The sequence below is a fragment of the Gracilinanus agilis genome, chromosome 2 (assembly GCF_016433145.1).
Source record: "Gracilinanus agilis isolate LMUSP501 chromosome 2, AgileGrace, whole genome shotgun sequence".
Classification (NCBI taxonomy): Eukaryota; Metazoa; Chordata; class Mammalia; order Didelphimorphia; family Didelphidae; genus Gracilinanus; species Gracilinanus agilis.
The window spans coordinates 92,256,423-92,278,344 of NC_058131.1; the positions used below are offsets into that span (position 1 = coordinate 92,256,423).

The window sequence follows — 21,922 nt, forward strand, 5'->3', positions numbered from 1 at the left end:
CCATAGCAAAAATACTTGTCAATTGAATCCCCTGGACTTTTGTCCCACACCTCCTTCCATTTTTTTTTCTACTGTCATCTCGTTCTTTGAAGCAGCCTGTTTTCTCAGAGGTGACAGCTAGAATTGTATCCAGAAAGAAAGGAAATCTTCTTGTGTGTGCCCTAAGTGCCTGAGAAAGTCAACAGAGAACCTTGTGTTCTCATCCCTGCCATGACATAACATTCTTATACTCAAGCCATGAAAAGAACATGTCTCTGAAGATGGCTGCCCTTGACTTTTGGTGTGATAACTCATGAAGATATAATTTCTGATTTTATCTTAGACTACATTAAAAGAAGTATAGTGTCTGGAAGAAGGAAAGCAATGGTCTCACTGTTCTCTGCTCTTGTCATAGCACAGAGTCTAGTCTACAATAATCACTTGATAAACATTTGTGGATTACTTTAAATTAGTCCCCAGTTGAAGTATTATGTTGAACTCTAGGTGCCACCTTTCAAGCAGGACATTGCCAAGTTGTATTGCATCCAAAAGAGGGTTACCAGGATAGTAAGAAAACTCGAAATAATGCCATGTATGTATTAGCTAAAGGAACTAAGGTTTAAGTTGAGAGAACAAAAGTTTTGGGGGGAGAAATAATAACTACCTTCAGGGTAATTAAAGGTATTTCTCTCTCTCCATATATTTATATTTGTACATACATACACACATTTATTTATGTTTATATATACATACACTGTGTGATTATATTTAGGTTAGAGCTGTTATGCATATATACACATATACGTATATAGATTATATGGTTAGATTTATTCTGCTTGGATCCATAAGGAAGAATTAGGCACAATGGGAAGAAGTTGCATAAAGAGGCACATTTAGAGTTGCTAAAAGACAAACTTCCTAAAAATTAAAGATATACAGAAGTGGAAAGTGCTACTTAGGGAGGTAGTGGGAGTTTGTCCTCACTGGAATCCTTCAAGTAAAGTCCAAATGGCCCCACACTGAATATATGTAGCAAGGCACTCCTCTAGGGGGTACTGGAGCTCTTAACTTGAGGTCTATGGATCCCTTGATTTCAGGGGATTTATGAACTTAGACAGGAAAATGCATATTTTTATTTCAATATAATTAGTTTTCCTTTGTAATCCTATGTATTTGGAGCTAGAAGATCTCTGAGTTCCTGTCCAACTTCAAGATTCAATAATTCTACAATGTATTGGAATGCATTAGCTCAGAGACATCTTTCTCCATTAAAGCCTTTCCTGCTTTTGCCTACCCCAGTGGAAGTATTCTTCCTCAGATCTTTCATAGTATCCTGAGTTATAATAGCTGTTTTCTTGTTTTATTTCTTCCTCCTGAATTGTAAACTCCTTGAAGACAGGCCCTAGGCCTTATTTATTATCAGATATACTGGCTCCTAGCATCCTAGCACAGTGCTTTGTGCAGAGTATATATACATATATATGCATGTGCATATATATGTATTTGTTGAATTGATGAATGTTATATTTTTCATGTTGGCATTTAGTCATTTCAGTTGGGTCTGACTCTGTGACACTATTTGAGATTTTTTTTTTTGGCAAAGGTACTGGGAGTGGTTTGCCACTTCCTTCTGCAGTTCAATTGAAATGAAACTGAGGCAAATAGGGTTAAGTGACTTGTCCAGGGTCACACAGCTTGGAAGTATCTCAGACAAGATTTGAACTCAGGAAGATTAATTTTATTGCCTCTTATTGCCACCTTATTGCCTCTATATTTTTTACAAACACAGTTAATTGTCTAAACACAAAATTAATCCAATTCAACTATCTGCTAAGTGCTCAAGGCCTAGCTAAAAACCCATCGTCTATAGGAAACCTTTCCCATCTCCTTAATTCTAGTGGTTTCCCTCTTAGTTATTTCCTATTTTTCTCCTGTATATTGTTTGTACATATTTCTCTGCTTATTTCCACACACACCCCCCCATTAGATTATGAGCTCCTTTGAGGGCAGGGACTGTCTTTTGCATGATAGCTTACACTTAGTAGGTTCTCATTAAATGTTTATTGACTTCCTGGCTGACTAAATTAAGTGATCTCGAAATCTACAGTTTGAAAAAATGTCTTTTAGTTGAAATAATCAGTATAAATAGTCCTTGAGATTAAAAGAAGTCATCGCTATAGGATTTGGCATTGGATTGAACAAGAAGTTTAAATGGAAGATCCTCATGAATTAATTTGCCCTATAAATGGTTTTTCCTTTGTTTTTGCCCTCCCTCCTCACCTCTACCCTGTAGAATCCTTAACTAACTTCCTTTAAAGCTCAGATCAGGCACTCTTTTCTACATAAGACCTCCCACAATCTTTAGCAATCTCTCATTTCAAAATATTTTTCATTTATTTCATATTCACTTATTAATGCACATATTATATTCCCACACCCCTTTCAGGGCAAGGACTGGTGTTTCTGTTATATCCATTAAGTGTGCCTTAGCCCATTGCAATTTATGGTTTATTAATAAATGCATTTTTATTGTGATAGTTGAATTCCATGCAGAACTTATTACATAGAAAGTGATCAATAAAAACTGATAATTAGCTGAAAAACAGGTTCCCATATTGTAAAATACTGATGTACATGGAATTTAATAATTGCTCTTTATAATCTTCTGCTCTCATTTAGAACCTTTCTGGAAGATTAACTGGGTAAAAACTTATCTAAGACATATTGTTATTTTTCTGGGATGAAATGGTAACCATATTCCCATTTTCTAGCCAAGAAAAAAATATACTTGCTGTGTGGTTTCAAATAGTAAGAATAGTTAAGTTTGGCTCAAGTCAAAAATGGCTTTTAAAGTAATGACAAAGTCTAAAAAATGAGGACTTTTCTATTCAAAATGTGCCTGTCTTTGTGTTTTATAGGTATCTGGCCTTCTGAAGAGGTTCTGGCCTACTATTGCCTCAAGCACAATCAGATGTTCAGGTACCAAGATGCACTTTAAAAGACACTTTGCAGGCCATTAGGTATATTGTATCTGCATGCATGGTATAAAGATTTCCATGATTAAAGTCTTCAGATTAAATTGTAAGAAAAAATTCAAGGTGAAAACATGTAGCTCTTGACAAAGAAATGTAGACAGCCTTTGGCTACTAATATTGCACAGTGAGCTTTTTGCTACATGTCAAAGATTTTTGATTTCCACTCAAGGCATTTTATTTCACTTTGATTTGGGGAAAACAAAAGTGAAGCCTTGATCGATCAGTTCTGATTGTGAAGGTCAGAAAAAATAGACATTGTTCAACTTCAACTGAGGAAGTCACTAAAGAATATTTTATAAATAACACTGCACTACTCTTATTTAAAATGCCATCCTATCCCAGGATTTAAAGGTATTTTATATAATTAACAATATGTGTTTGTAAAGCATAAATGATGATTATCAACTCTTGCAAAAAATATTTTCATCTATGACTGTGCATATTAGGTTGAATCAGTTGGTGGGATTTTTTAAAATATCTGCTTCTTTCAGACTTCCTAAAGATGCCTGGTAGAGCTAGAGAATATAGGTTTTTTTCATTTTAATTCCCATTTTTTTCAAAATCATCAAATATGTGCTTACTCAGTAGCCCCACTACGATTCCAAAAGAGCCATTAGGAATCATGGTGCATGTTTTTCAAAATATGTGTTTATCAGACTGATTCAATAATATACATTTTTGAAACTCCTTAGGTCCATATTTACCAACCAGTCCATAATTACTTTGAACAACTAGATGGCGATTAAGTCCATTAAAAAAAAATGTGAAAGTCCTTTCCCTCTATCCTCTCTCTTTTTCTTTTTAGTCCTGCTTTTTCTTTTCACCCTAAGGCAAGAAATTCCCCAAACTGTGAAGAAGAAATGATTCTGAAGGTTTCAGTGTACCAAGGAAAAAGCAGGGCAGTTGAGAATTGGGGCCGCAAATCTGCCCTGAAAGTCTAGCATTTGCTCATCTCCCTGAGCTTAAGCTTTTCTGTGGCGCTCCAATCAGGGAGCATCCCATCCTGGGTGAGAATGTCACCCGTATTGGAGAGATACTTAGGCATAAAGAGGAAGGTAAGTGCAGAGTGCCACGCCAGATTTTCAGTCTTAACTCTAAACTGCCTTACTTTTGTGAGGCTGAGTCAAAGCCGTAGTCTTACTTTTTAGCTTTGGGTTGGATGGTTTAGCCCTAATATGCTCCTCCTTGTTTAATCGCTGTGTTGTGTTGGGGTCACTTGTGATGTAAGTGTTACTTACTAAATGCTCTTTGTATAATTGTTCCTTGTGGGGCTGTTTGCCTTTCCAAAATGATTATGTTTGCTTCAGAATTAAAAAAAAAACAGCACACACAACAACAACAACAACAACAACAAAAAACATACCGAAGTGCATTTATTTGTGTGGGTTGTGTGTGTATGCGGCTAGATATAGGTATACACACATATATTCACCATTTACTTGTCTAACTGTTTTTGAAGGAATGAATGTGGATTAACAGTGTTATCCTTTCCTGACAATTATCTTTCGCTACTCTAGCCAGTTTAGTTCTAAAAGACAGCGCCATTGACAAGGGAAAAAAGGGAACCTTCTCAGATTTTTCAGCTCAGCGGTGGTAATGTTGCAGTGAACACTAATGAGGGAACCCCCACTGATTTGCCTGCTTTGTGACTTTTCTATTTCATAATTATTTTTAAAACGCAAAACGACATGAGGTAGCCTAGTCATGTCTCTACAACTTCCTGGTAGTGTCGTTCTTACTGCAGATGGCAATTTGTTCTTGTAACATATATGTCTCTCTGGCCATTTTCATCTAATTTGTATGGGTTCTACCATTTCTTTTCTCTCTTTCAGGGACCTTGCTGTGTGTGAGCTAGGGGGTGGCATGACATGCTTGGCTGGGCTCATGGTAGGTCTTTTCTCAATTCCAATCCCATTCAGAGGGAGGAACAAAAGAAAAAATGTTCCAGTGCCTCCAACTGCTGGGTCAGAGAACCGTCAACAGCATCAGCTGCGGTCAAGCTGCCGAGCCTTGAGAGACCTTCTAGATTGACTTGCTTTCGGGTCATATTGATTTTATGGTTGCCTCGATGAGCAGAAACATTTTACCTCCGTGTAGTCAATATCTCTTGTTGTGACATTCCAGGCCACGCACGGTCTTTCATTGCCATAGCTAAAGCATTTTTTTTTTCAGATTATAGTCCCATTTGCTAAGATACAGGAATAGCCTGGCGAATCACAGTTGGAGCACCATGATATAGCTGCTAATGTTTTGCCTGCATTATTACACCAACAAACATGATCCAGAGCTCTCAGTAATTAGATTCTTTTGAATTAGATTGGCCATTCAGGAACGTCGTTCACCATTCTCTGGGTTCTGAGTCATGTATTCAGGAGATATTATGTAGCAGCACAGTGCATTAGACAAGTTTTTATGTCTCTACAAATAAAAGCATATTGTTACACTGATTGGCATTTGACAAACCTGTCGCTCTCATACAATGTGTCGAGGTTACAGCCCAATGTGCGAGCATGTCAAAGCTCACAAAAAAATTACCCTTACAAAGCCATCTGCCTGCAATGCAAAGTTATATGAAGGGCATGAGGCAGTCAGACAGAAGCCGAGTGAAAGGCAGAGTGACAGCCTCGTATGATGGCTCTACTAGATAAACAGAAGCCCGCAAATGAAAGCCTCTCAGAATACCATCATCCGCTGTCACAATGCAATTACTGAACAGAATGATAGCAAGATAGAGGCTCCCGCAAATGGAATGATAAAAGTATTGACTGATTTGATTGAATGATTAAAATAATGCAGACATAAAATGAAAAAAGATTGAAGATTGTTACAGAGAAATAGGTGAGGAAGCATGATACTGAAGGGTTGTCACTCCTGTCTTCACTTCCACACAGACAAGCATATTTGCTCATTGTTTGCTATGCCCCTCTTTTTTTTCAGGTTGCTATTTCTGCAGATGTCAAAGAAGTTCTGTTAACTGATGGGAATGAAAAGGCCATCAAAAGTATCCTTATTCAGATAGAAAACGGGGTTTGTTGTGCTCGTTCCTTTTTCCTGGCTGAGGAACAATTGATAGAAAGAAAGACAGCATGGGGTATATATGTTTAAAAAAAAAAAGAGTTTCCCCTCATAAGTAATTAAAAAAGTAGAAATATATGGAATTCAGTGAACAAAAGTATATTGTTTTCCTATTGAAATATTCTACACATCACTTCTTATCAAAGAGATGCATATTTATGGGCAGCAGAAGAATATATAAAATCGGGTTGTTACTTTTCAGATGTTCTCTTTCTATTTTTTTTCAGTGAAATTCTTTGGAGAAAATCTGCCATTATATGAAATTATTCATTCATTTAGTATTTATTGCTCTGGGTGAGACTAGGAAAAATTTACTTCCAGCTTTCTTTCAAGTATTAATCTTTATATTATTATGTGAGGTGTATGCTACAATATTGTTACTCTCCTATAATAGTGTTAGCACTATAATTGCTTTGAAGTTATCTACATCCTCCACTTAAAATGGCTATCAGTTTTCCATTATTGCCTTTTATTTAGGATTACGAAAACCTATCTCTCTTTTTTCTAATAGGTTATTATAGTGCATACCCTATTATATTAGATTATACTTTACTAATATGTACACAGAGTTGGGGGAAATTGAACTGTACTTTAAGAAAGCAAGCATAATTTGTGGCCACTGCAGCCATAGAGCTGGTTTGCTCAGGGAAGGTTAATGGTCATTAGAAATCGAGAGGAAAAGTGGAAGATATGTTTGCTTTGGATTTTTCAGTTTGTGTAAGATTTGCATCCCATGAAGACAGACAGTTTATTTGATTCTTAGGCCAACCGAGATGTCAGAAGGGCTTGGATTTTTTGAATTGTATTTGAAATGGCCTCGTGTGTGCTTTGGATTTCCATTTTGGGAACTTGGCTACTAATTATTATTTCTCTTTCCAAGGAATTCATAGCAGCCCTCTCAGGCTACTCACACTGAAGAAGAAGGGTGGCACAAGAACATCAGCTAACATTGTTCAGCTCCACTTGTACATTTGGAAGAGCCCCACCCAGCTAATTGTCTGACAGACTTAAAAAAAAATGCAGGGAAGAAAACAGGACCAATCTAATTTTGGTCTTTTAAAATGAGGACTTAAATCATGATCTGAAGGGACAAATTGACATTTTTTCCAAATGTTTTTTGGACAAGCTGATGTTGTTATAATCTAACTGAATTTATATCGATACCGTAGTTTTATTCCTTGGCATGTCACTGGGAAACCAGGGATCAGGAAGGAATTAGGTATTCTCATTTAGCCCAATTTGATGAGCTGAGGAAAACTGGGGCAGGGTGAAGGTGTGATTAGTCAAGAAGAGAGAGGTATTTTAGCCACAAAAACTTTCAAGCCTCAGTAACAAGTGTAATTTGCAAGGTGGCAGCTACCTCTTTTAACAGGCCCACAGACCAATTTGAACTTTTACCAAACTGGGGAAATGTCTTTAGACAGAATGTAAATCCAAATGTATTGAAAATACCCTCTCATTGAACTAAACCATAAAGCTTTCCCCAAAGGGTAAAAATGTTAATGTCATTTAATTAATACACCTATGCTTTATAGGCTCCATTTTGAAGCTACCATCCCAGGTCTTGAAATCATAGAGTAAATCTCAGATTCTGCATTCACTCTGCTGGCCTTTCAAAGAAATGATTGGTGCAGCCCCCTCCCAAGAAAATGGATTTTTAACATTTGGTCTTCAGAAGCTCAGCATTCAGAGCACTTTATTGTGCTGGGTTTTACAATGGGTTTAATATAGCGGGGGGCCGTAGGGCAGGAGGCAAAAAAAACTTTATAATGTAGATAGAGTGAGCCCTTTCAAGAACATATGCCAAAATGGGTATTGTGTTTTATTTTACTGTCTTCCAGTCTCTCCCGATGTGCTTATTTTTATCTTGTGGTTGTTCCATATTAACATACCCTTTCCTGTAAGACCCAGACCTAATTTTCTTTTTCTTAAATATAAAAAAAGCAGATATAAAACCATCAAAGCTGGTGATGATTTCTTGCCAGCTTTTAATACTAATGTTACTTTACTAACAGAGTTTATGGTTAGCTGGAATTTATAATAATCTCTTTTAATGAATGAAATTAATATGAATGAAATACTGTTTTCTAGTTCTCTGCCCACCTTTTGTAGAAATCAGTAATACCTTGAATTATGCATATTATTCATGTTCTGTGGCTGAAACTCTCCTTAAAATTACTGTTTACACTTTCCCTATAAAATTTGGAAAGCTTAAATCATGTACCAGTTATAGTATACTATCCAAAAATTACTTTCTACAAAAGTAAAAATGAATGTCAACAAAAAAATGTGGAAACACTGCCAGGAGCCAGGAAATCTCTAAGCAAAGCTGCTAATTATTCTTAATGGGCAAGATGAGCACATTAAGAAACAAATGAATACATCAGTGAAATGTAATTGAAAATCAACCTGGCAAGAGTACACTGCATCTGAGTATCTGCCTGTGTATTATTATCATCATTATAAAAATTATTTTTGTTGTTGTTGTTATCTCTGTTTAATGAGTGCAACTGGGTCTGATTTCCCTCTCTTAATCTGATGAGGTCCAAGTTTTATTTTTATTTGGAACACCATTCGTGACATTTGTTTCCCTTTTTTTCCTTTTTTATATCTGCCTTTTACATTTAAGACGATGAGTGGTCATTTAGTTTTGAATCTCTGTACTACAGAATTTATGAGGTCCTTTTTTGTCAGAATAAAAACATTACCAGAATTTCTTCCAAATATCGATACACTGAACTTTAAATTCAAAACATTTATCTGGAAAAAATGTCTTTTCTTGTTCAAAACTGTAAGATTCTTTAATATGCAGTTATAACACCTCAGAGCATTTACTTTGGGATTTAGGGTTTGCTTAAAATTCTAAATGTTTTCTGAAAGTGAGCAGGTTAATTTTTCTCACTTTCCCCCAAGCCCTTAATCTAGATAGCTGGGTCAGAGTCAGTCAGTCAATCAACAAATATTTATTTATTATGTGCCAGGCCCTATGCTAAGTGTTAGAAATACAAAGAAAGGCAAAAGTATGTCCTATCTTCAAGGACCTTATGTTTCTAATGGGGAGACAACATGTAAATATATATATATATATATATATATATATATATATGTATTTTCACTAAAGTGGGAGTAAAGTAACCTGAAAGGGAAGACATTAGCAACTGAGAGGACCAAGAGAGACCTTTTGCAGAAGATGGTATATAAGCAGTGTCTTCAAGGAAGTTGGGGAAGTGAAGAGGAAGAGGTGAAGAAAGCATGAGGACAAACAATTCAAAGGCACTGAAAGGAGTGATGGACCTATGAGACATGGGCCAGTGTAGTTGAATGGCAGAGTATATGGAGAGGAGTAAAGTCTGAGAAAACTAGGAAGGTAGGGAGAGACCAGTTTGTGAAGAAATTAAAATGCCAATTAAAGGACTTTGTATTTGATCTTAGCAGTAGCAGGGAGCCACTGGAGTTTCCTGAGTAGGGGAATGATATGGTCAGATCTACAGTTTAGGAAGATCACTTTGGTGGCTGAGAGGAGAATGAGATTGGAATTGCTTGAGATTTGAGGCACCTCACTATGAGGTGATAAGGGTCTCAACCATAGTGGTGCTTATGAGTGAAAAGCAAGGGATGTTTTTGAGAGATGTTGTGAAGGTAGAAATAATGAGATTTAGTAATCGATTGAATATGTGGGGTGAAATGAGGAACTTAGAATGACACCAAAGTTACAAATCTGGTTGCCTAGAAAATTGCTGGTGTCCTCAACAGTAATAGGGATATTTAAAAGAGGAAGGCTTTGGGGATATAAACATGGAATCTAGAAATTCCAAACTTGTAGCCCAGTAAGATCTGATGAATCTCAACTTTTAGGACTAGCTGATTAAGCTGGAGACTCCAAAGCTTGTATTGGTTCCCTGTTCCCATGAGAATCCACCATGAAGGGAATTTCAGGCTAGCAGTTTCAGACTAAATATTGGACCTTATGGTAAATGACAGTCCCAGGTAGGTGCAGCTAAGAAAAGCTGAGCGCCTTCTTAGCACAGTAGGCAGTGCCTCAGTCTTATAAGCTGAAGGTCCTGAGTTCAATCTTTGAAGGAGACAATGGGAGAAGAAGCTTCTAGAGGCAAAAAGAGGCACCAAAAGAGAGGGGTGGATAATCTTAGTTCTCGCTCTCTCTCTCTTTCTCTGTGTGTGTGTGTGTGTCTGTCTTCTCTCTCACTCCTGTTTTCTTCTCTAAGTTTGTATTATTTTATATATTATAAATACATATCTTGATTTACTTGTGTATATACTGTTTTGGCAACTAGGTGGCACAGTAAACAGAACACTGACCTTGGAGTCAGGAAAACAAGTTCAAATCCAGCTTCCAACACTTACTAGCTCTGTGACCCTGGAACTTCTGTTTGCCTTCATTTTTCCAAACTGTAAAATACAGATAGTAATAGCATTTACCTCATAGGGTTGTTGAGAGTATCAAGTGAGATGATATTTCTTAAGTGCTTAGCACACTGCCAGGCACATTGTAGGTGCTAGGTAAGTGTTCATTCCTTTCCCATTCCCTCAGAAATTTATAAGCTCCTTGAGGACAAGAACTTTTATTTCTTTGTGTCCTTGGCACCTAGGGAACTCTTTTGAATGCAGTCAGCATCTGATAAATGTTTGCTGAATAGAATCTTTGGTAGAACATAAAATGAGAAAAAGAAGCCAAGCAAGCAGAGCCTGTCTGAGAAATTTCTGGTATTATTCCTCTACTGTTCTGGCTTTCATGATTTAAAGACTATGAGTATTTTTTCCCATTTTGATTAGGGTGGGGGAACCACTGGAAGTTTCTGAGAAAGAATAACGTAGAAGTATCTAGTACCTAGAATTAATGAGCCCTCCACAGCTTTGAGCATCAGCTTTGGAATGCTGGCACCCATGCCATGGATCACTCTGGGTATTATTCAAATCCAAATACCATATTCCTTGGCATTACACTTCTAGAATGACCCTGTTCCAGATATTTATTAACTTATGTAACTTCCAGGTAATGAATCCTATGGTCTGTAAGAATCAACATATTTCATATTTTGCATATTTAATAACCCAGATCAAATTGCTAACCATCTCAGGGAGAGGTGAAAGAGAAGGAAGGCGACAACTTGTATCTTATAATTTGGGAAAATATATGTTAAATATTGCATGTAATTGGGAAAATAAATATTTAAAAATCAGCATATTTCATTTACAAAGAGATAGTGCCTAGATTTAAATTCTAGTATTACCCACCTAACATTATTTAACCTAACACAAAGCCTAATTTAAAAGATTATTGAATTTTTATAGATTCATGATACTTACCAGAACCTGAACTTGGGATCATTATCTTCTGCTCATTTCCATTTCTGTGATGTTACTGCAAGCTTACATAGCCCTTTAAATGTATTATGGATGAACTTGGCATTCTTTATACATAGTATATAATCAATAAATATTTATTGAATGAACTGTTCTAGCTAGTGGCTAATAACGAACAATGATGGGTGCTCAGTAAAATTTAACAAGATATACTAGGAAGAGCACTGAGTTTGAACTTGAAGGACCCAGATTCCAATCCCAACTCAAATAATTACTATCTATATGAACTTACATAAGTTCCAACCTCTCTATGCCTCCCTTTCTCTCTTCATCTATATAATGATGGTTTGGACTAGATGATATTTAGGGCCCCTTCTAACTCCAAATCTTATGGTCATCACCTTAAAGAGTTAACAACTCCTAATGAAAAATTCATTTAATTAAATAAATCAGTTGGGCAGCCAGTTTTACAGCACGATCTGTTCTTTAGATATTCATTGTTTTACCTTAGCCAGATGCAATGCAATAGACAAGAAAGTCTATAGAGGAGCCAAGAAGTCCAAATAACAGGAGAAGTGTGCAGATTTCATCAGTATAGCAAACATTTATTAAGATGCACAGTACTTGGAAGAGTAGGTGCATTGATGTTGATAAACAACTGCCAAAGCATTAAAGATTGTCATCTCTGTGGTAGGAGCAGTGTGAGGAGCAGTTGCTTGTCCTGCCAGAGTTTCTGACATTGTGTAGTCTCATTTTGAACAATTTCTTCTCCTAGAACTTGTTTTAGAATCATAGAATATTGGATTTGTGAACATAGAAGTCGTGGAGTCCAACATTCTACTCTGTTTTGGAATCCATTCTGTAATACTACAGGTCATTCTATCTCTGCTTAAACATTTCTGGGCACAAAAAACTCATCTTTCTATGAAGTAACATATTTTATTGTTGGATATTTCTCATAGAAAGTCTCTCCCAAAAATGAGCCAAAAAATCTGCATCCTTGTAATTTTCCAACTAACCCTACTTCATAAGACAAATCAACTTCAGACAATCATTTATGTGAAGACGACTATCAGGTACCACCCCACCCGCCAAGTCTTCTCATATCTGTGCTAAACATTCCTAACTTCTAGTTATTAGTTACATTAGTGAAATTAAGTTAACAACAGTTCAACATAATCATAATTTGTTCCTTCCACCAACATTCATTAAAGATCTACTGTGGCCAATGGGATTTTCTTGGCATGAGAGATCTTGCTGTTGAAGAACTTTTAATTTGTTGAAGAGGAAACACATACACACATACACACACACACACCATGAAATAAGGGAGAATCACATATGGAAATAAGAGGTCTAGACAAAATGTTGTGATGGTTGATTATAACAAAGCATTTTCTTAGTATTTTGAATATTACTAGTATTTTATCAGAATGTGATCTTCTTTCTCTAGATGCACATCAATTTTTTTTCACATTGACTGTGATTTTATTAAATCAAGAAAGGGTCAACATGTTTAATTTTAAAAACTTTAATTGTCTAAAAAAAAGACAATGGGAAGATAGACTTGATTTAGCAAAAATATTCTCAACAACATATTTTACTGAACTACAACTCTGCAATTTGGTAAGATATAACGTCAAACCAAAAGGAAGAAATGTCCTTAGGAATGAACTTAAAAATATATTCAAAGTAAATTAGGAAATTCAATTTTTAAAAAACAATTCAGTGTGGGGGCAGCTGGGTAGCTCAGTGGATTGAGAGTCAGGCCTAGAGACGGGAGGTCCTAAGTTCAAAGCTGGTCTCAGCCACTTCCCAGCTGTGTGACCCTGGGCAAGTCATTTGACCCCCATTGCCCACCCTTACAACTCTTCCACCTATGAGCCAATACACAGAAGTTAAGGGTTTAAAAATTTAAAAAAAAACAATTCAGTGTATACTAGGTACACTTGTATATAATGTGTATTCTAGCAAGCATTGAGAATACAAGTAAAATACAGCCCCTGGCCTCAAGGAGGTTATGAAATTGTAAAGCATATTTTTAAAAAGCCCTTGTTAAATTTATTTTATTTTATAGAAGCAGAGATACAGAATTGATGAATCAATGACCCTTCTCTTTTTTCAATTCAATAATAAACACACATAAAAATGTCTCCCAGAATTAAACCATTAAGTAGTTCCCGAAACAGACTAATCATTTAATCTTCAGACCAAAATGAATGGCATGTTACATTCTCATAGTTATATAATTTTATTTTTTTTAAATAATAACTCAAGAAATTGTTGCATTGTGAAATTATTGCAATGTGATTATTAAAAAATGGAATAACATTTTAAGTTAGTCAGAATTACTGAATGTTAAATTAGGTAATACTATATATTAATGTATCAAACATTAAAATGCTTTCTTAAATTACATTTAATTTTAATAGGCATTTGAAATGACCTTATAGAAATTTATTTTACATGTTATTATTATTTGGGGAAAATGTATCTTGAAGGAAGAATCACCAGAGGCAAAATTAAAATTGGAATCCTATATTGTGAGCTTGTCTCTATCAGGTGTTCCTTTTAAGAGGAGCATCTGGGGATAGAATGCTTGTTTCCTTTTAGCCTTAAGCATATATTATATAACCCTAGAATTCCATATTACCTAGACAAGGAGGATCAAAGATGATTGCACTATATCTAGTTAATTGAAAATCACTGTAAGCCCTTAGCCTACCTTGCAGTAGAGTGGAAAGCATCAAGGATTTGGAGTCAAGGGGACTTGCATTCAAATCCCAATTCTACTACTTAATAATATGTGTTCTTGTCACTTGATTTCTGTGGGCTTTAGTTTCCTTATCTATTAAATGAATGAAATAAATGATCTCTAAAGTCTTTTAAAACGCTAAATCTTATAGTTCTATGAATCCTTTAAAAGTCTGGGTTCCAGTTTAGAGGGCAATATTTGGCCCCTGTGGTATTATATACTCTCCCTGACGTATTAAATATTATCAAATTTGCAGATGAGGCAATGTTGCGATAACTAACACATTGTATAATAAATGAGAAAATGTGTGTGCAGATATGTACACATATATATTATTTTGCATTTCTTTAAACAACACATAAATAGAAACTATTGTTACATTTAGCAGATTCAGGATCCAAAAATATCTTGACCATGAAAGATGCTGGCCCAAATGGAATAAAATGAAATTAAATAGGGACAAATATGAAATCTTCCCCATGGGTTCAAAAATATGAGTCATATAATGGGGCCAGCAGAACCAGACTATAAGTCACTGGAAAAACAGCTCAGTTTTCTCCTCTGGAAAAATGGCAATAACTATAGCATCTACCTCCCAGTGTTGTTGTGAAGATCAAATGACATGATAATTGTAAAATGCTAAACAGCATTTCCTGGCATATAGTAAATGCTATATAAATGTTAGCTATTATCATTATGATGGTGGTTGTTGTCAATATTATTATTATTATTATTATTATTATTATTAGACTCACTTAGAGTTAAGTATGAGATGGCAGCCAACAAAGTTATTGCAATTATAGGCTGAAATAGCTATTGCAAATATAAAATACCAATAATAGTTATAATGATAGTCAAAAAGAAACATGATATAAGGCAGACTAACATATGGAAATAAGAGGTCTATGGAAAGTGTTATGATCATTGAGTATAACAATGAATTTTCCTAATATTTTCAATATTATTATTGGTATTTTATCAGAATGGGATCTTTTTTTTCTTTAGCTGCATGGTGTTAGGGTTTTTATATTAACTGTGATTTTATTAAATCAAGGAGGGCCCAACAAACAGAAAGACTCATGTGTGTTTACTTAGAGGCATAGAGTCCTAGAGCAGAGAAAAAAAGATGATAGTCTGTCTCACTATAGTCTAACCTAGTCACATTGTTGATATTGTGTTCTATTCTGAATGCTGCATTATAGAAAGGATAATTATTTGCACTGAAAAGCTGAAGAATATCCAGAGAGGACAAGCACAGGGGTAAAAGGGTCCCAAGTTCATGCCATATGGATCAAATGAAAAACTGGAGTTTAGTTTGGAGTAGAGAAACCCTACAGGCTGTGGAAGAGGGATTAGACTTGCTTGGCTTGACCCCAGAGGACAGAGCTAGTAGCAAAGGATAGAAGTTACAGAGGCAATTGTGGTCTAAATGACAGGGGAAGATTCCTAGCTACTTCTCCTATGGAAGAGTGTGACCGCAGAAGGTAGTGGACTCCATCTAGCAAAAGGTGGATGGCTATAGATATCGGATTTGTTACAAAGGGGGTTTTTATTCAAGCAGGTATTGGACTTGACAAAATAGCCCCTGTGGTCCCTTCTGACCCTGAGATTCTGTGATTTTGTGACCCTCTGAGTCCCTTTCTTTTGTAATGTAAGGAGAATAAGAACCATTGTGGATATTGACTCACTATGAGCTACCTCAAAATCTGTGCTAAATTACCTAAGTAAGGCAGGAGTAGGGAAAAGAATGTATCCATTCAGGCAATGTTTTAAAACAGTTGTGCCATTTTTTCACTAGCATTCACTTGAAATAAAATACTCCTAAACCACAAAAGACATTCCCTCCAGTTCTAAAAATAGTACAGCCTAAACATTGCTATGAAAAATTTTATTAAAATAAAAAAGGAATTTGCTTTTATGATATACGTTCATATACTTGCTGTACCTCAAACTCCTGGAGTGATGGATTTATACATTGTATAAAAATATATAGTGTTAAGATGTTTACTAAAAAATATTAATAGGTTTCTGAGTTATATAATTTAACTTCACTGTGACTATTTTGTAAGAAGTATTACCTTCCCTAACAAAATAATATGTTTTGCTTGCTAGATTAGTCACGCACTCATACTGCTCTACAGGTGTATGCTGCACATTGGAACATGCTGTTGAATTCCATGGAAACACTTAGTAGGGTGTGGTCAGAGTGTGGGGGAGGTTGATCAGGAACAGTCATCAGTTGACTCTTTAGTAATTTTCTTTTTTGAAAAATAAAGATGTCAGCTGTCCCTTTTTGCAAGACATTTAATTTAGAAGATTTTCCTGAAATACTTTATTCCTGAAATAGACAGAACTGTAGGCCGATTGTGTCATTTCAGTTAATCAAAACAAGTAGTCAAATTAGTCTCTTTTATTTTTTTTAATGAATGTAATTTAACGGTATTTAATTTGCATACAGGAAAGTTCACCCTGGAAAAAAAAATCTGCATTATAGCACTTTTGTAAACCTCAACAAAGCCCTTCATTAGGAGACCTAATTACTTTTCTCTACCTACTCCTGAGGAGAAAAGCTATCACAGTACCTGCTCATTCATTCAGACAAGGAAGTGTGCGTGGTGGTTCAAGCAGAGACATGGGTTTGAGATTCCCGTGGCTCTCTTCTTGCTGGGCGATTGTGGCAGTCTTATACTTAGAGCAGCTCAGGTAATCTGAGTTCTCTTCATGTTTCTGCCTCTTTGGGCTTTCAGGTAATATCATTTGAGCCTTGTTTGCTTCAGTTTACTTATTTATGTAAAATTGGGCCTGTGATACCTTTCACTAGAGTTCTAATTTCCTCCAGCAACTATTATTCTGCACTGAACTCTAGGAAATTCTTTTATCTAGTTAAAGGAGTTAGACCTGACTCCTTAGAAACCAAGAATCAAGCTTTGGAGAAGTCTGTCCCCCTGCCCCACTTCTTCAGAAAGGCAGCAGCTACATCAGGAGTGCCCGTAAGCCTGTTTAGTGTCTATATGAGGCCTGACTGTACGATAGTCTCCACTTGCGCTCATCGTTCCTGTGAGTGAGCAGGAGTTGCATTAACTGCTGGGGTGAGAACAGAGGAAAGATGTTTCCATACCATCAGTGACCCAAGTCTCTTTGCCGAGCTATAGTCCTTGTGGTACATCTGTGGTGTTATCCCCTTTAAGCCCCTGGAAGCTGTGAGGGAAGTAGAATAATTTTCAACCCAGAATAGAAGACGAAAAAGGACAAAGGAATAAAAACTTGGGGAGGAAAGCTATGTAGATACACGTCTCTCCCCACCCCCGCCCCCATATTCTGTGCACACAACATGAGAGAGGTCAATTAAGAGAAATAAGGTAATCACAAAATATTAGAAAAAGGGCTTTAGAGAGCAATCAGTATAATTTCCTCATTTTACAGATAATGAAGCTGAGGCCCAGAGACAAGAAGCAACTTGGCCAGTATTGTATGGAAGTAAGAAGAGATCTATGTCAACTATAATTCAGGCCTTTTGATTTCTACTCCATTATTCTTTCTACTATCTCATGTTGCCCCTTAGAAGATGCCATAAAATACACATTTTTGTCTTTACGAGTATATATACGTATGTATGTATATATTTTTTCTATGCATATGTATAAGGATATATATCCCAAAAGCTTGGCCGTACAGCAATTAATATTTCTAAATCAAAAAACTTATAAAGATAATTTACTAAAGGGTGAAAAGAATTTCATTCTCCTCCTGGCATGCATGGAACTAACCCCAGATTCTAAAAAACTTTACCAGTAGTTTTTTACAACTGATAATTTCTATCAACTTAGACAAACTTTGATTAGTGTTTTAATAATGTAATATCATTCTAAGACTAGACTAGCTAGGGAGGGAAACACTAGAAGTTGGTCAAGTGATTAAAAATTTTTAATTTGAAGGCAAGTCTACTTAGGTGTGGCAAGGTTGCAGGCCGTATTGGTGGAGAGAAGACTCACACTGTTGAAGTCATCTCCTTTGAAGTAAAAAGAGATATAAATACAGGTAACCATTACTCTACATATTATTCTTAACTGTATCCTGTAGATGTGAATGATATCATCGCAAGAAACCAGAAGGAAGGTGTGTTTAAAACTCAAGCAATATCAAGCTGGTAAGATACTTTTAATTGTGAAAACATTCCAATGTATTCTGTTTGTTTTGGTGTTGTGGATGGGTGAATTAGTGAACAGAACTGTATTGGGAACTCTGTGGGCTGAGATTATACTAAATTAAGGGATAGGAAGCTTAGTTGGTGATTTTTTTTTTATGAATGAAATTCTTCATGATGTTTAAGAAGACAAGATAGATTTCTTTCAAATTTTGACCTGAATGAGTAAAAATATTTATTCTTGGCAAGAGTCCACTGATACATATAAATAAATAAATATGCATATATGTATATGTACACACATACACATGTGTATATGTATGTATATGGAGAGAGATATTTTTGCACATTATTTTCATAAAAAAATAGATCACGGAAACAATCAGTTATGGAATCCAAAATAGACTAGTATAATGTAAAATGCCTGTTGATGCATTTTTACCATAGGCATCATTTCCAGCTTTTGTTGGGTTATTTGTTTTTTAGCCACACGTGAATCTTCCAACATTTGACATTTTGAGTTTCCTCTATGTCCAGAATGCTTTTCTTTCTTCTGTAGAAAATGGGTTGGTTTAAGCTAACCGTGCTTAAAAGCTGAAATGATTGACAATATCAGACTAATGGGAAGTAGCAATGACTCTTACTCATAAGTGGGTAAATATAGTCTGTGGCTTTAAAAATGTCTCCTCTATTATGATACTTAGAGTAGATTGACTGGAATGTGCAATATTTCTCATTATTCTATACAAAATTGAAAAAGACCAATAATATATCCCTGTAGCCTTAAGCTTGGACTAGAGAAAAGAGGGAAGGTCAACCCTTAGCTATATATTCCCTTCATTTATAAGACAGTGCTGACTACAGAGTGGAGATTACCATACACTTTTGTATGGGACTTCATCTTTTGTCATGATTTCAAACCTGGTCTTTTAGTTATCAATCAAAAGCACATTTTCTACATTGTCCTCATTTACATTTATCTAATGCTTAAGGTCATTTGTGACCATTTGAGTGAATTTCAGCATATGGAATCAGTGAATAATAGATTTCAGCTCCATGCTGTGAAGAAAGATTGTGTTTTTACAAGGCATAATGTTGTTTACTGGGTGTTAATAATCACTAATTAATAAACATATCTAGACTTCTAAAATGTTGCATTTTAAGGGATAAAAATGTCAAGTGTTTAACTTGGTAAGTGCAAGAGCATTTTCTGCATAAAATAATTAAATCACATAAAAAAATGAAATGTGGTGACTCAACCCAGAGCACATCTAAAATGCTCAAAATATGAACTTTTCTGGTCTTTAGCATGCCATTTCTGAAGACACACTTCTGAGACAGAAGGCTACATAAACCTATATACATATATTGTACTACCTAGGGCCCTCCATGATGATGACTTTCCTCCCTTCTCCCATATTAATCATGGTCAGTTTCTTCTCTCTTAACCTCGGAAAGCTTTTTGTCCAGACTCTACTAAGGCACTTGCCCAGAAAATAGATGGATGAATCAGGCCCTCAAGTGCCCTGATCTTATATTAAGAAGATACTTGACCACTTAACCTTCAAGAAGCTAAGAGGAAGCTGCCTACTGTTGTTGTAATGTCTGCCTTACCCTCATAACCACTGCTTTCACACCCATATCCAGGATGATAAGATGAAAGCATTAGTTCTATGAGAGAAGAATGAAAGGAAACATTTTAAAAAAGAGCTAAGATATAGTATAGTGTTCTTTTTTAGTGCCCCAATACATCTGTAGAATTCCTCCTCCAAATTGGAGGTACGAAATAACAGCAGCTACAAATTACTAAGAGGTATTTACCATAGCTACAAAGCCCACATGTGAGCCATATATTTCTGCTATTAAAAAATACTTCAAAGCTTGACATGGGAGGTTTGTGATGGTGAAAAATGTCTCCTATAACTGCACCCATAAAGAAGAAGAACAAGAGGAAAATAAAATTGTGATGCCAGAAACATAAACATAAGAAATACTATTTCTACAATAGAATGAACGAACTTTCTGTGGATAATATTTTTATTCATATTATACTCATTAAATAGAGAAGGATCCCTGCCTTAACTGTTAGCATCTCTTACAATTTCTCACTTCCTCCATATATCATAACAGGACCCTTCTCTAATAACCATCTTTTTCCAAAGTAACTTCTTCCCATTCACCAAAAACTGGCTAGATGTCCCTACCCTGTTTTAACCCCATGTTATCTTTAAATGTATCTGTGCCCTTAAACATGAAGGCTATTGCTCAAATATGTTCATTCAGCCAGTATTTATATCATGCTACTATGCACAAAGCATTTCACCATAGGACAAGGTAAACAAGAAACTATATAAGATATCTATTAAAGATAGCCAGTAAAGGAAGTGACATATACAGAGATAGTTAACAACTTACAGACTAGAAAGTCAAATGCTTACCTGCCTTAAAATGTCTCCCAAGAGCCTTTTTGTTCTTAAGGAACCCAAAGCTTATGGCACTTATATATCAAGTCTTTCCAGATCACTGAATATCCTTTGCTATTTAACCCTAGTTATCAGCTACCTTTTGCTCCTTTCATGAAATCAATCTGACCTAGTGCCTATTTTTGTTGTTGTTGTTCAGTCATTTTTCAGTCATGTCTGACTCTGCGTGACCCCATTTGGGATTTTCTTGGCAAAGATCCTGGAGGGTTTGCCATTTCTTTCTCTAACTCATTTAACAGATGAGGATACTGAGGCAAACAGGGTAAAGTGGTGTGCCCAGAGTCACAAACAGCTAGTAAGTGTGTGAGACTAGATTTTAACTCGGGAAGATGAGTGCCCATTTAAATTATTTAATGTGCTATTTAAAAAATGAATCTTTCTATAAAACTTACACATGAAATGTAAGAAATGTCTTATTGATGGTGGTGAGATAAACCATTAGAAATTCACAAGTGAATATGAAATTCATTATAACTTTCCAGCCTTCATAATATAATCTTCAAATCTAAATAAGCAACTTGAGATTGTTCCTTGGTCTCTGTTGCTATGATGCTTAGATTATGTTATTCTCTTCTAGTAAAGAACTGGTTTTCAGTAGGGTTTCAGTACACATGTTGAGAAACAATCAGGAAATATGTTAGTCAAACAAAGTAGAGCTTATAGGATCCAGTAGCAGGCTTTCAAGATCCAATAGCCTCTGACTGTAGCCTATTGATTTAATCTTATTGTCTAGAGAACAGTCATGGGTGTTATTGTTGTTATATAGTTTATCTAGATTTTAGAGAAAAAATTGGAGAAGCCTCTTTTTCAATTGTTATGGATGAGATGACCACTTGGGCAGATTAAGAATTGGTTGAATAACCTGATCCAAAGAGTAGTGGGGCTCTGTAAGAATCTCTGTTTGGCCTTGTGCTATTTTAAATGTTTGCCAGTTTTCAGATAAAGGGTAGTATGGTTATCAAGTAAGGTAAATCAGCTGACATGTTGGATGGCAGGATTAAGGTCCCAAAACATCTCAGTTGGATAAAATAATGGGATACCCCTAATAACATTAAATCAAGAAGAAATATAGTCTTGTACTTAGGTTTTTAAAAACAGTATAAATGTATAAGATAGGGGAGACATAGCT

General features: G+C 35.7%; 1 protein-coding gene across 1 annotated transcript in view; it reads left to right on the forward strand.

Moving 5' to 3' along the window:
* The window catches only part of CAMKMT (calmodulin-lysine N-methyltransferase), a 477,469-nt gene that overhangs the window by 403,647 nt on the left and 51,900 nt on the right, over positions 1–21,922 (forward strand). Inside the window, 4 exon segments of the mRNA XM_044659467.1 lie at positions 2,898–2,958; positions 4,847–4,901; positions 5,952–6,015; positions 18,247–18,313. Of these exon segments, the coding sequence (XP_044515402.1) occupies positions 2,898–2,958; positions 4,847–4,901; positions 5,952–6,015; positions 18,247–18,313 (247 nt within the window).